The 13,705-nt window shown below is 41.9% G+C and overlaps 1 protein-coding gene across 2 annotated transcripts in view; it reads left to right on the forward strand.

Annotated features, from left to right (window-relative positions):
* LOC112985188 (WD repeat-containing protein 7) overlaps nucleotides 1-13,705 on the forward strand; it is a 164,231-nt gene that overhangs the window by 127,195 nt on the left and 23,331 nt on the right. For both annotated transcript variants that reach the window (XM_064500699.1, XM_064500700.1), the window contains one exon: nucleotides 1,803-1,902. In XM_064500699.1, the coding sequence (XP_064356769.1) occupies nucleotides 1,803-1,902 (100 nt within the window). The remainder of the gene's footprint in view (nucleotides 1-1,802; nucleotides 1,903-13,705) is intronic.

The following is a 13,705-nucleotide window of genomic DNA, read 5'->3' on the forward strand; positions in this document are numbered from 1 at the left end:
ATGTAGACTGATGGATTTTTTCTTTTTGAGGAAAAATACTGACTCAGCTCTCTGTCTAAATGGGCGCTTAAATGCAGGAAGGAGAGAAATGCTGTGTGCTTGCACGGGGTGGTCTGTGATACTCTCTTTCTGAATCTGCTGGAGGAGACCAGTGGTCTGTGCCCATTCAGTGGTGTAATAGAACTAACGGGGATATAAAACATTTTATATAAAAACTTTTTGTTGTATTCCATTTCACTTAAAATGATCAAGCAGTGTGTATTTTTCTGTAAGATTAAATATAAACCCCGAGTTTGCTGGTTCTGTAAAGCAGCTTTGCAGATAGCCTCCTTCCTGCTCACCTGGGAAATAATAATGTAAAATAATAACAATAAAAAGTAATAAAATAATATTTAAAAATTATAAAAAATAATAATGCTTTAATAATGTGGGTGGTGACAGTTGGACATGAAATGGTGTGTAAACTGTGAACGCGCTCTCATTACAGTCCTCTCCTTACCGCTGTAGCAATGCGCGTGCAGTACTCACGCACCGATGGGCTGTAGCACCCGTGGGTGCCCGCTCGCCCGGAGGGTTATCCCTTTCCTCGCCTGGGACCGGCTCCTGCCTCTCCTGCTCCCTGGCTGGTTCCCAACAGCTTTTGAGCATTTCCAAGCACTTTCCTGGCTGGAAAAGGAAGTAGCGGAGATGGCACGTGGCCTGGAAGTATTTCCATACCCAGGGAAAACGGGGCGCCGGAGCACGTCCAAGCTGCTTGCTCTCACCCTTTTCCTGCGTGAGAATTGGCAATTTCCCTTTCTTTTTTTTTAAAGCCTTGTTTCATGCTTTTCTTCCTGACTGCCGCCCTGCACTGCAGAAACAAGCGCAGGAGGAACAACGTACTCATATGAGAGTAGATTTTATAGCACTCTGGGAATACTTTAAGGAAAAAAGGCAATAGATCATGGTAAGATATTGCTAGTATCATTGTTTCAAGCCATAAATGTGGTCGGCAGTGTATTTTTATAGACTGATTCTAGCAATCTCTGGCAGAATTTGCTACTGTAAAATTTAACTGTAAAATTAAAATTTACCAGCAATGGAGTAGGCGCTTTTCAAAGATCTGCTCTCCCATTTAGAAAAAAGGCATACTAATATTTCCAAATACTTGAATGGGAAATAAGGATTTTAAAACTCTCCTGTGTTTCAAGGTGTAAAATTCCTTGAATTTTGAAATTCCCTGAATTCAACTTAATGCCATATCCTCGCACTGAATCTTAAGGGATATCACATACTTCTCAGTTCTTCGCCTGGAGGAGTGCTACAGGGTTAGCGATAGTTTGGTAACTTGTCCTTTCTTTAAAACCAAACAAAAATTTATGAGTTGGCCTATTTTTCCCTGCCCTTTTTCATTCTGTGTGTCTTATTTGATTTTCAAGGAAAAATGCTTTGAAATCTTTCAGGACTTAAAGATTCTTATTTAATCATTTGACATCCAGCACTGTCATGGTGCTGAGCTGTAAACAACATATACACGTGGACATTCAGAGAACTTATAATTGTTATTTAGGTTATTACCAAACTCAGCAGAAGTATTTCACTCTCCATATAGAATATTTTTATCACAGTTCTGCAGTAATTTCTCAGATATCAGGTGGCTTTGTTTGCTAAATGCCACGAATGAAAACTGGCAGCTGATGGATTTTTGCGTCAAATCTCCATTGTAGCACTGATGTTAATTACCCAGTGGCATTGCAAATTAATTTTAACATCATGCAGGCAGGTCGGATCTCACCTGTTACTTGTTACACTCTTCAATTCAGGTTCTACATGGTCAGCTATTATGAGCGGAGTCACAGGATAGCGGTTGGAGCTCGCCATGGTTCAGTGGCCCTCTATGACATCCGGACTGGGAAATGTCAGGTAAATAAATCATTGTGACTTCCTCCCCATAAAGTGTGCGAGTTATTGAAAGGAAAGAGCAGCCAGCACTGCATCAGTTGATGTGCTGAGCTGCTGGAACATTATGGATAATGCTAAGGGGATCAATAGTTTAATGAAGGACTCAAAGTATATAGAGCCCTACTGTCTTCATTCACTGCAGCCGAATGGGTGCCACAGATGGGTGAATAATAAAAGCCTAAAGTTAGGTGATACTTCTGCCCTGAAATAAATAAAAAATCTGATTTAAAAAAAAAAAAAAAAAAGATTTTATAGAAGTAGATTTATCTGCTATATTAAGCATGAAGAAAACCCCCGGTAACTTTTTTTCCTAAAACTCCTCTCTGTGAAACAACGTGATGCTTATGTTTGAGGTATTTTCACTCTTCTGATATACATATACATATTTTCTTGCCAGTTACCACTGGTCTAGGACTGGAAATACTTAAGGATAACATTGAAATGATTCGTTTACTTGAATTTGCTCAGAAATAAAAGTGTTTAAATAACAAAGCATTTATCCTCCATCATCTTTTCAGAAAAATTCATTGGTAATATTCTTTCATATTCCTTGTAATATGTGATCAACTATTACTTCTCAGTGAATTTCAATAGCTTTTTATATAAAATTTAGATAAAGTATATACATTTTGGATCTGCTTTATTAGTTCTTTCTGCTTTTTTGTGTAAATGTAGTGTTTTTTTGTTTCTAAACTTAGACTAAAATCCGTTCTGCGTAGTCCTTGCCAAATGGGTGCTACAGGCCAGGTAGCACAGATTTCTGCCGGCTGAATCTGCGGTGCCGCTCGGTCCTTTGCGGGCAGAGCCACAGGCTTAGGTCTGCATGGGCAGTTCATTTTCTGCTGCTAACTGTTGGGAGTTATTTCCCACGTGTAGTAGCTGCGAATGTTGTATGCTTTGGTATTTTTTGATTAGACAGGTGTCCTGAGGAAGCCGAGATGGCCAAATTTATTTTACAAATACGTATCTAATGCTAGCAAGTCGTAGCAGTAACAACTAGTTGTTTCCATCTTGTTTCGGATTAAGTCATCTGCATCGTGTTTTCTCAATTTAACTATTAAAGCAGTCCACAAGAAGTGGTACGTATTGCTATGGCAGGTTTTGGTGAGCATTTTTGACATGCTTATCTGGAGATAACTGAAAATTAAGAAAAGTACTTGTGTTCTGGTTGTGCAGATTTCTGATCCTTTGGTTACATTTGGATGACTGGCCTAATTTTAATCACCAAATGTATTCCAGTACAGTAAGCTGTGCTATTTCCATCTCCTACTGTATCGCATTCATCAGAGCTCATGTTGTTTCACGTCAATGACCGCTGTGCTGAGGTCCAGCCGTCAGGCCCCAGCAGAGATGAGCACCGCGCTGCGCACAGCTCTTCCTCCTCCTCCTCTTCCCAAACACGGGCTGGTGCTTGTCCGCGCCGAGGGACGTATCCATAAGGGCTTCCTTTTTCGTGTTAGTCGATGTTTCCTTGCATTAGCTTCCTGAACTAAGTCCAGGTTTGCATCAGTGAATTGAATAGTTCTGTGGGTTAATTTGACATGCTAGTGAATATTCAAACACTTGTTTTCTTACTTTCTCAACACGGCTCTAGACAGGTCATGGGAAGCGGAGAGGGCCTTGGCGGAAGAGACGGCCTTCGAGGGTGACGAGGGCAGGGGCGTTTGCAGCCGTTGTTGTTACGGGCAGGACCAGGGCAATTCGGCGGGCGCCGGATCCGCGATTTCTCGGGGGCAATGCCGTCTGTGGCATGCAGGTTTCCTGGTCCGGTTCTGACCGCCTCAGTCCCTCCTCACAGCTGCACATTCCAAACCGCTCCTCAGGCAGAAAATCAGGTTAGGGGTGTATAGCAGAAAATAATGCTTCAAAATTCAGAAAAGCTCCTTTTTTGTGGTTGTTATTTTTACAAAAGTTAAAGCCGCTCAAAGTGCTTCTCAAAACCCTGAAAGTGCCTTGGGGTCTTTCTGAACAGGGTCAGAACGGGACTGAGACCGCTCAGCCTGGGGTCACCGGCCGGGGGTCCCCTGCGCCGGGGATGGGGACCAGGGGTCCTGCGTGCTGGGGATGGGGATCCCGCGCTCCTGTGCCGCTCCGGGGCCCGGGGTCCTGCTCCCACTCCGGGGCCGTGCATCCCTGCTCCCGTGCTGGGGCTGGGGCTGGGGCCGGGGCCGCGCTCTAATGCAGAGCAGGAGCCCAATTCTCGATCTCCAGGGTAACATTGGTACCGCAGACCCTGTACACTCGTCCTCTTCTGCGCTCTGCTGTTGGGACCATTGCATCTTCTGTCCTAATTCCTTCTGTATTTCTATCAAGAAAAGTATTTATCCAACCTACACCAGTTTCTATCTTAAGCTCTTTCAGTTTCTTTCCGTTTGTAATGTTTCTTGAACAATGTTGCCAGAAATACAATATCAAAAAATTGCTTCAGCATTCCTATTTTAAAGAGAAATGATGATGCTTGAATCTTTGAAGCCATAAAAATAATCTCGCATTTAGTAAATACGTTTGTGTTTCAGAAGCAGAGGTCTTGAAGCGCACGTGACAGTCTGTTAGTTACCCAGGTGTAATTCACACGGAAGCTGTTTTCAAACAGGCATCGGAATTACTTACGGGATAAGGGGAAGGGGGAAGGACTGTTTGTTTTTCCATTTATGCTCATCGTCAAGGGTGTACGTTAACTGAGATTAATGCTGCGATAAGCCCCTGGGGAGAACCGGGAGCTGCCGGTGCTCCAGGTAGGACCTCCTTGGGATCTGAGCCTGCTCCTGCCATAGCCGCCGTCACGTCGCCCCGGATCAACTGGCCAAGCTCCACCTGAAAAAACGTTGGGTTTCTTGACACCCAGTGCTGCTCTTGGAGGGTCGTTCCAGAGCGTCGATGGCCTGAAGTATCACGGGTTGGAAAGCCTGTTTATTCCAGCCCCAATACGGTTATAGTTAGTTCTGTACAAGTTTTTTTTAATCTTTGTACCAGCATGGACCTTTAGCATGAATAATAATTCCCTCTCTCTGGTTTTTATCCCTTGGCCTTGCTTACAGGCAGCATTAAAATTCCATTTCAGCCTATGTTTTGAAAGGTGAAATGAACTGAGGGTTTTTAAAAGTTTCTTTCCAGTAATAGACTCTGTTTTCCTTAATCATCCCGAGACAAAATATTAATGTTGCTCCACATAGATGGACTGAAATGTTTATTCCAGTTATACTGCTTAGTTTCCCCAAACCTACTTTCCTTTCTCTCCTGTGAAGGCACAACTTCAAAGCACTGTTTACTTGAATATTGTTCTGCAAGATGCAACTCCGCTTGAGTTTGGTCAAGTCTCATGTTTTTGACCCATACCTGTTATGTCCGTAGATGTTTCTGATGCATGACTTTCCCTTCTTCCTTGTAGATTCTTTATTTATTCCTAATGCATTTTTGACAGTGTGTTATCAGGTTACTCGGGACGCCTTCCCTTAGCTTAGGATGCAGATCGTGGGTAGTTCTGCCACCCGTGTCACTGGCACCTGAACGTGGACGTGTATCTCAGGCTTTCTATAGCCAGCGTTTCTCTAATGCCAGAACCAATCTAATTACCGTTACCTTCTGGGCTTCCAGGTGGTATTTGGGGAGGGAATCTGCCATGAAGAGCACTCAAGAATGGAAGCGCTCTGTTAGTTAAAGCATTTCAGTTTAACTCCAAACCTTGGGTTACACCAAAAGGCTTCGTAGACAGTCTGCTTACTTCTCGCCTGGGTCATGTGGGTGGTGCCCTGGTCCCACCAAGGCCAGTGCCTGGTTTGCTGTTGAGTGCAATGCCCTCAGGATTTTGCCCTCCTCTGTTTCGTTCTCTCGCTCCGGAGCAGGAGGATTGAGGAGAGTGGCCGGCTTTCTCCATGCCGTGTTGGTGCGTAACGCGGAGGAGCCCCGTCGCATGTCCGCGGAAGCATGCTCGCCCACAGCCGCGGGTCCTGGGAGCTTGAGGGGAGCCTGTGCAGGCAGCGCCGTGCTCCTGGCGAACGGGCGGGAGGCGTTCAGATTGCCTTTAGAGACAGGGGCTCAGTACGTTGCACGTGTAAAACCAGAGCTGGGCACCAGAGGGGTGCTGCTTCGTGTTTCTCAAAGAGCCGAGCAGATGGGGAACCTCCGTTGGAGGTCATGCAGTGACCATGGATGGAGACCACGGTCTCCATCCCCAGCAGCCAGGCGAGTCAGTCTTAGGTGCCTGAATGGCAGTGAAGGACCATCCAGTCTACCAGGGTGAGCCCGTGCCTCTACCGATGTGCATCCGCTCACAAGGATCGCGCGTGACGGCCGGCGGTCCCTGCCCAAGGCTGGGGAGGACCTCCTCCTTCCCTTCCTGTTGAGGTGAACCGCTTCTCCACCCCGCTTGGCCTTCACAGCATCCCGGCCGTGGTGATGCAAGCTCAAACCCGCTCCTGGGGGCAAAATCCCTCGCTTTGGAGGCGACGGAGCAAAGCTCAGCCAGGCTGGGCCAGCTTTTGGGAGCCCCGTTTCCGACGGGCTGCTCGATGTGCGTCTGCAGGGCTGTGTCCAAGCAGCATCGGTTAGGAGATGTGGGAGACACCAGAAATCCTCCTGAGAGGAGGAGAAACCTGCGCTTGCGGTTGCTTTTGACTTTGTGATGTTCGCCTTGAATAATTCATGGAAGAAATAATCTGATAATCTATTACTGTGAATGTTAAATTAATTATCCTGGATGAAATTAAGTCTTAAAATGTTATTTTTTTCTTATCACGCAGCCATGCTAAATTAAAAAAAATCCTCTTTAAGCTCAAATGGTAGCAAGACCTGAGTAGTCTGGCTTTTTATTTTGCTGAAATTATGTCAAAGAATTGACATGGGGTTTAGCTGTCTCCTTACAGTTTGTCAAAAATTTTGTAATAATTATCAGCAGTAGCACAAACTCTTGTCCTAAATATGTGCTCCATTAAAAGCAGTTATTTTATTTCTATGCTATAGGCTAAATAGGGTGCTAATGATAGGAATTTTATCATCTGTTTGAAGAAAACAGAGAGGTATTTTAACTTAATAATAGAAAGCAAGAACACTTTAAATGCATTTTTTTTTCCTTCCAGCATATTTTTATTTGGTTTTCAAGAAAGATGGTTGTCCATAGTGACTGAGAAATTACATCTAATGATTAATAGAATGATGGATGTCAAGAATCACCTTTTTTTAACAAATAATAAATCAACATTCTTATGTGATAGGTTTTTTCCAGAAAAATGTATAATATTAGTATCACTTATTTAACAAGGTGTCAATTATTAATACTACCAGTAAAACGTTGCCTCAAAGCAAAAGTAGTCCGCAGCTCAGTATTTGCCTTTTGTTTTGCCTTCTTAGTAAATGTACAGATGCATCTACTAGCATGTGAATTTTACTTAATATTTTAAAACATAGATCATTATGATACTTTAAATTTTTAAACAGTTCCGCATTAAACTCCTACTTTCCAGTGTATGTCTTGCTCATTTCAGACTTATGGGTTTTAGTTTGTTTTTTAAAATATTAAATGGGAATGAAATCGCAGTCCTTCTGCATCCTGTGAAGAGCATTCCAAATACCCATCATTTTTCTGATGTAATGATTGTTTACAATTTAATATATAGAGACTGAATTCTCTCTCCCTCTCTTTTTTCTATAAAATTATTTATTAAATAGGTACTGAGAGCTGTTTCCCGTTCCCCGGGCCTGGTGCGCGCCGCATATGCGTTGGCACTAATTTCATTTTCCGGTGCTTTCGTGCCCGAGCCGCGTGTGCTGTGGGAAGTGGAGCAGGGCAGCGTCCTTCCCGTGGCGGTATTGATTTGCCCTTCAGCTGTTTGCAGCGCGCAGAGAACCCAGGGCCGTGTTGTTGATTATCTACACAATGTCTCGGTGAACATTATTGACCCATTGCCGCTTGCTGCCTATGGCTCTTGATTTTTCACACCGTCTCCATGACACTCATAATAAAACATACTATCTTATTGCTGCCCGGCCCTGGAAGCCAACTGATCTACCCCGAGAAGAACTGCTGCGGTTCTGGAGAACGCTGTATTGTATGTGGGATGAAGCGGTGGAGCGATGTTAAGATTGTCTTTGTATTCTCCTTTAACAGCTACCAGTATCCCATGGTTGGACTCCATCCTGTAATAACGTCGTTTACTTAGAGAAAAAGAGGCTGATGTATTTTTGCGTTATGCTATTGAAAATCACAGTAAAATTGTAGGTGAGGCTGGATCAAAGCTGCTTTTGGAATCTTTGAATGATCAAAAGAATCAAATAACAGTTAAAAAGGAAAAAAAAAGAAGTTTTACTGTTATGAAAAGTGAAACAATATAAATCATCAGGATCACTTTTACCCTTTTAAATGCTTTGATAAGTCCCAAAGTAATTATCATAAATAGAAATAGCCAACAGTTTAGCTACTTTATTTTAGCCAAGAAGTTATCAGCTGTTTTCAAATTTATTAAACTATATTTGACTATAAAGTAACTATATCTTGGGGGAGATTGGGGGGGTGGTTGGAATCATTTCATTTATTACATTAATATTACTTTGTATTGTAAACATTAATATTGACCATATTAATATGACATAACATTACAGTGTTAATATTACTTTAGATTATTGCTGTAAACTGCCTTTGTGGGCAGGTTTCTTTGTTTTGTTTCTTCATAAATAGAGCTGTCTAACAACAAGCAATTTTGTATTTTGATTGTGTAGTATATTCAGAACTACACTAGGAGGGAGATGCATTCTGGAGGCCAGAGTTAGTTAATGCATTAGTTAAACATTGGTGTGTTTCCAGAAATGTTTTTTTACAATAGCTACTATTGAATTCATTCAGCTTTTTCTTCTGCTAGAAAAGTAGTGGTTTTGTGACCAGAATATTTTTAAATGCTTCAAACATGGTGTTCTGAGACAGATGGTAGGATATAAAAGATCTATAAGAGGATAAGATTTATTTTCAGTCTCATGACATGATGAGCAGCCTTTGGAGGGATGCTGAGCGTCTAAGGAGGACCCAAGTTCCCTGTAAGAGCAGATCTCTTTTTTCTTTCCTTTTTTTTTTTTCTTTTTTTTAATAGGGTCTAGCACCACATCCATCAGTGTGGTATCAACATCCTCCAGAGCTGCATTAAGTAATTTAACGTGTATTCATCACATGTGATGCGTCTCTCAGGACAGCAAAGTTGTGAATGGCCTGAGCCCACAGACTGGAGGCTCTCGGGGTGGAGAGAAGGAGAGCATTAGATGTAGATGGGTCTGCGATCATCAAGTCTCCCTCACTGCGTAAGACAGGACACTTAGATGCAGTATCAGTGGGCAGTGAGTATCCTCTGAAGATCATCTAATCTTGACAATAGATTTTTCAGTAGTAGAAAACCTACCAGAATCATAATGATGTGTTTCAGTAGTTAATTATTGTCATTATTAAAATTATGTTTTATTTCTAGTTTGACAGGGCTTTAGCTTCAACTTCTGACCGCTAGATCCCGTTTCACATTTAACAATTAATGAAAGAAATTGTGGATTTATTTTCCTTTTATGAGTACTCTTGACTGTGATCCAAGTCACACCATAATACTTGATAAAATAATAAAATATCGCCTTCCTTGCCTTTGGATGCTCCGAGGCCAAGCTCTAAGCGCCTCCTCCTTTTCCCTGCACCACACCCCTGCCCCAAGAACCACCTTGTCATGTTCTCGCTGCGTTTGGGCGTCCTTTTAGGGTAGAACAGACCCTTCTGGGAATCCGCCAGGAATACACAAACTCAGCAATTTTTCTGTTTCCAGTTGCAGTCCAAAGCATATCGATCAGCTGCTGTTAAACCCACGTAAGAGCCAACCTCCTTATTACGTCCCGCATGGATGTCTCCCGGGAACGGCGTTCCAGGCAAGGCCACGCGCCAGGCAGCAGCATCCCGGCCGGCATCGGGCTGCACCTGGCCGTGCGCTTGCTCCCTGCAGCTGCTTCCCCGGGAGCTGCTCATGTTGGCTTAGCTAATAACGTCAGCTTTCTTCCATGGTGGGGAACATTGGCGTTTCTCTAACATCTGGAATGAGTCGACGTTAAGTCTTGCAAGCTCCTTAGCTAGTTTGTTGAAGGCTCTTCTGCTTGATGATGGTTGCTCGTGCGCACTTTCTTGGTGAAGCTTTCTATTTGGGAAAGCAAGTGATTCTGTTCAAAATCGTCCTTCTGTCTGAAGAGAATATTCAACGGTTTTAAGCCAGGCTCTGAGGTTACCTGGTGGTGTGTCCAAATACGTCTGGGATGTACGGTAGCCTGGAGAGCGATGGCCAGTTTTTTAATGGTAGTGCTGAAAGGGAACAGTGTTACCAAATCTTGCAGAACTTGAGGATGTTTTATAAATTCTTTCCAAGTGTTTACTGAGGCTTAGTCTGAACAACAGCAAACTGTCGCAGTTTTATTGAATGCATTCGTCAGCTGAAATAATTGGTCATGGTTTGTTTGGGGTTTTTTTTTGTTTTTTTGTTTTTGTTTTTAAGGTATCGCCTATAAACATTTAATGTTAATTTTGTGCTTACGTGTTAAAGTTTCTGTTTCAGTTCTCAAGCTAAACACAGTTCTGGCTGAGAACATTTGAAATTCAGTTTCTTCTTGAAATTCATATTCTGCTTGTTCGTGTGACTTCTGACAAATTTCACCAAATCCCAATTTCCAGAAAAACTGATGGATAGCTAAAAGGGCAAAAGGATGGCAGAAATCTACTCTGTTTTGCGCATAGGTAGGTTATATTCAGGTTGCAGATTACTCATGTCATGCTCAAAAAAGAAACAAAGCCCAAACTAAAACACTCATACCGCCTCTTTCTGTGTCTTAATTTTATTTTTGAAAAGAAATTATCATAAGAAAAGGGCTGAATAAGAATAAAGCTGTGAAGCAATGACACTAATTCATATGTATACTTTTTTTCCTTTATCTGGGTGATCTCATCTCTCATATCCTGCATAATCTAAAGCAAACTACATTTAAATAGACAGATACTTGCTGGAAATTTTGCCGTCGTTTCTGCCGTTGTGTTCATTGTTATGCATAGATTGTCCTTTTTAGGCTGACCTTTCATTTGTACAGCTTTGAGACCGAGCGTGGCTCTGAGTTCAGGGAACACAGGGGTGTTTTTATAAAAATCCATGAAATATGTTCTTTGTCCTCTGACTTGTTCAGTAACAAAAAGATGTTTGATGGTGTGAAGTAGGTATCCACTTAACCAAGCTATTTCAGCGGATTTTTTGAACGGTCGAAGCTCTTTTAAGTGTATGCAGAGATTCCTTTAACTGAGTCATAGTTATCAGGTATTGCAAAGGTTAAGCTTTATCAGCTGCACAAAAAAAGGTTGAGGTTTCATCAAAAACTTCCATCCTCGCTACCTGTCGACCACAATTTGATGATGATTATTGATTATTTCACAGCCTTTCACTCACTCTGGCACTGCGGCCAGCCTTGATATACAGATAGGGCTTCAGTCCAGCTAAAATAAGACTCCATCTTGATAATGGACTGAGATGAGATACTGTTATTTGATAAAGATAATTGATGTTTCACAGTGAATTGGAAAACAGTTCTGCGTGCACCAGATCTGTGGCTGTTCCACCTGCAAAGATGGCCATTGTTTACACACCGTAACAAAGAACTGCAGTTAAACAATGCAGTGCTGCTCTTAACCATCACTGTGCACAGAACGCACTGTGTCAGGATGAGTGGACATTTTAAACCACAAATAAAACATTTAAACTAAGCACAGTTTCTAATTTTGAAGTCAAGATGGACTTTTTTGAACATGCATGTAACTTGGCGTACTTCTGATGAGATGCCCCAAAAAACATTTCTCCTGTTTGGGATGCACTTGATTTATTTGCAGATGAGCTAGTATCCTGAGATCTTTCTTTTTTAATATGTATACCTGTCACTTGACTTAGGCAAAATGCTACTTTTAGAAGCTGAAATTTGGCAAGGTAGAATAAAGTACAGAGTATGTCTAGATTTCTTCATTCTCCAAAAGCAATAGCTCATAAACTGAAAACAGCGCATGCCTGCCATCTCCCACGCATGCCTTTGCTGATTACACGTTTTTCAGCCTCCAGTTTTGAATTGATTAAGGTATCATTCATTGCCAGTTCTGTTCCCCCAAGTTCTTTTAGTCCTATTATAACCTTTGTAACCCCTAATTAAGCAATGGGAGCTGGCAGGGAGTGGGGTTATCGTGAGATAATGACACCCCAAGTGTGTTACGTGGCACAAGGTTCATCCGTGTGCCTCTCATCCTCCCGGGGTGTGATTACCTAATGATAAACGTAGCACATTGCAGCTCGTTGATAGCGCCGCAGCGCGCTCGTGCCACTGCAGTCGTCGCTGAATTACACTTTCCATTCGAAACGTCATTTTTTTTCATTGATTTTACAAACTGACAATTTTGAGGTTTTCTGAAGTGACTTACATACAGTGCAAAGTCGTGACCCTGGAGACATACTTCTTTCTTTTTTGTTTTCAAAGAAAACAAAAACATTTATTTAAGAGTACGAGAACAAAAATATGTGCAGTAATTTTTCCCAGAGTTAAAGCAGTCTCAGCAGATTGGCCACAATTGAAAACAAAGGTCGATGTTAAATTCAAAACATAAATTATTAATATTTTGCATAAGATTGTAAGTTATCATCAACATGCAATTGAAATTTAACTTTTTCTTTAGAGGTGCATTAAGGAAGTAAAAAGAATGATGCTCTGCTACTTTTTTTTTTTCAAATTTAACATTAAATCAGTGTTGTCAGACTATAGGTATATTTCAAGTAACTAGATTTTAGGATACGTTATTTTTATTGGCTTGAGAATGATGGGGAAATATTAATGTCTGAAAGTTGCTTAATAATATTTTGCTCATCAGAGTCTATAGCAGTATTTTAAAGTCACCACAGATTTAGTATCATTATTTGTTAATTATTGTCACGATGTAATGGCTAACTCCTACGTTCTTAGTTTGGGGGCCTCTCCTCATTGTGCCAGTACCATCAGCCATTTCACCTAGCTTAGGAGACCCACCCTGGCATGATGCGTGGGAGACTCATGAGAAGAGTATCTGTTTCTCGCCATTGATTGTAAGGGGAATCTAGAAACTTGGGGTCAGTGTAATTATCTCTACTTAAAGGTGTGTAAGGTAAATTCTCACTGGGCTGCATAAGCTAGTGCAAAATCCCCAGATTAATTGGTACATACTAGTTATTTGATAATTTTTCTTTTCCTTTAGAAACTTTAGTATTGGGATATATAGTGAAAAACTAGCCCTTACTGAGTCACTAACCACAAGACTTTAGTTAAAACACAAGCATGAAAACTGCCTGCTGTCATTACATCTTCTAACCAGCCTAGCAGCGTGACGGGTGGAGGCCTCTCTTTCCAAAAATGCGTGTTCTGCTCTTCCCAGAGAGAGTGTTTACCCTGAAAGAGGTCCTCCCTTGTGCCGAACTGTATCAAGAGTGATTTTTAGTATTACAAAGGTTCGGTGAGGTTATCATCAGTGTCATTTACCAGATGTATTACATTGCAGGAAAGACCCAAAAGCAGGACGGTGCTATGCTTAGCACTGCAGAAACATGAAGTAAAGACCCTGCCCCGGAGAGCTTACCGCTTCTGTAGGCACGGCAGAAGGATGTGCACGAGGAATCGAACACAAGTAGAGCGAATTGTTTCAGAATTTTCTTGGATTTGTTATGTAAATCTCTTCACCGAGACTAAGTTAGGTAGGGATTAACTAAACGGC

The sequence above is a fragment of the Dromaius novaehollandiae genome, chromosome W (genome assembly GCF_036370855.1).
Source record: "Dromaius novaehollandiae isolate bDroNov1 chromosome W, bDroNov1.hap1, whole genome shotgun sequence".
NCBI lineage: Eukaryota > Metazoa > Chordata > Aves > Casuariiformes > Dromaiidae > Dromaius > Dromaius novaehollandiae.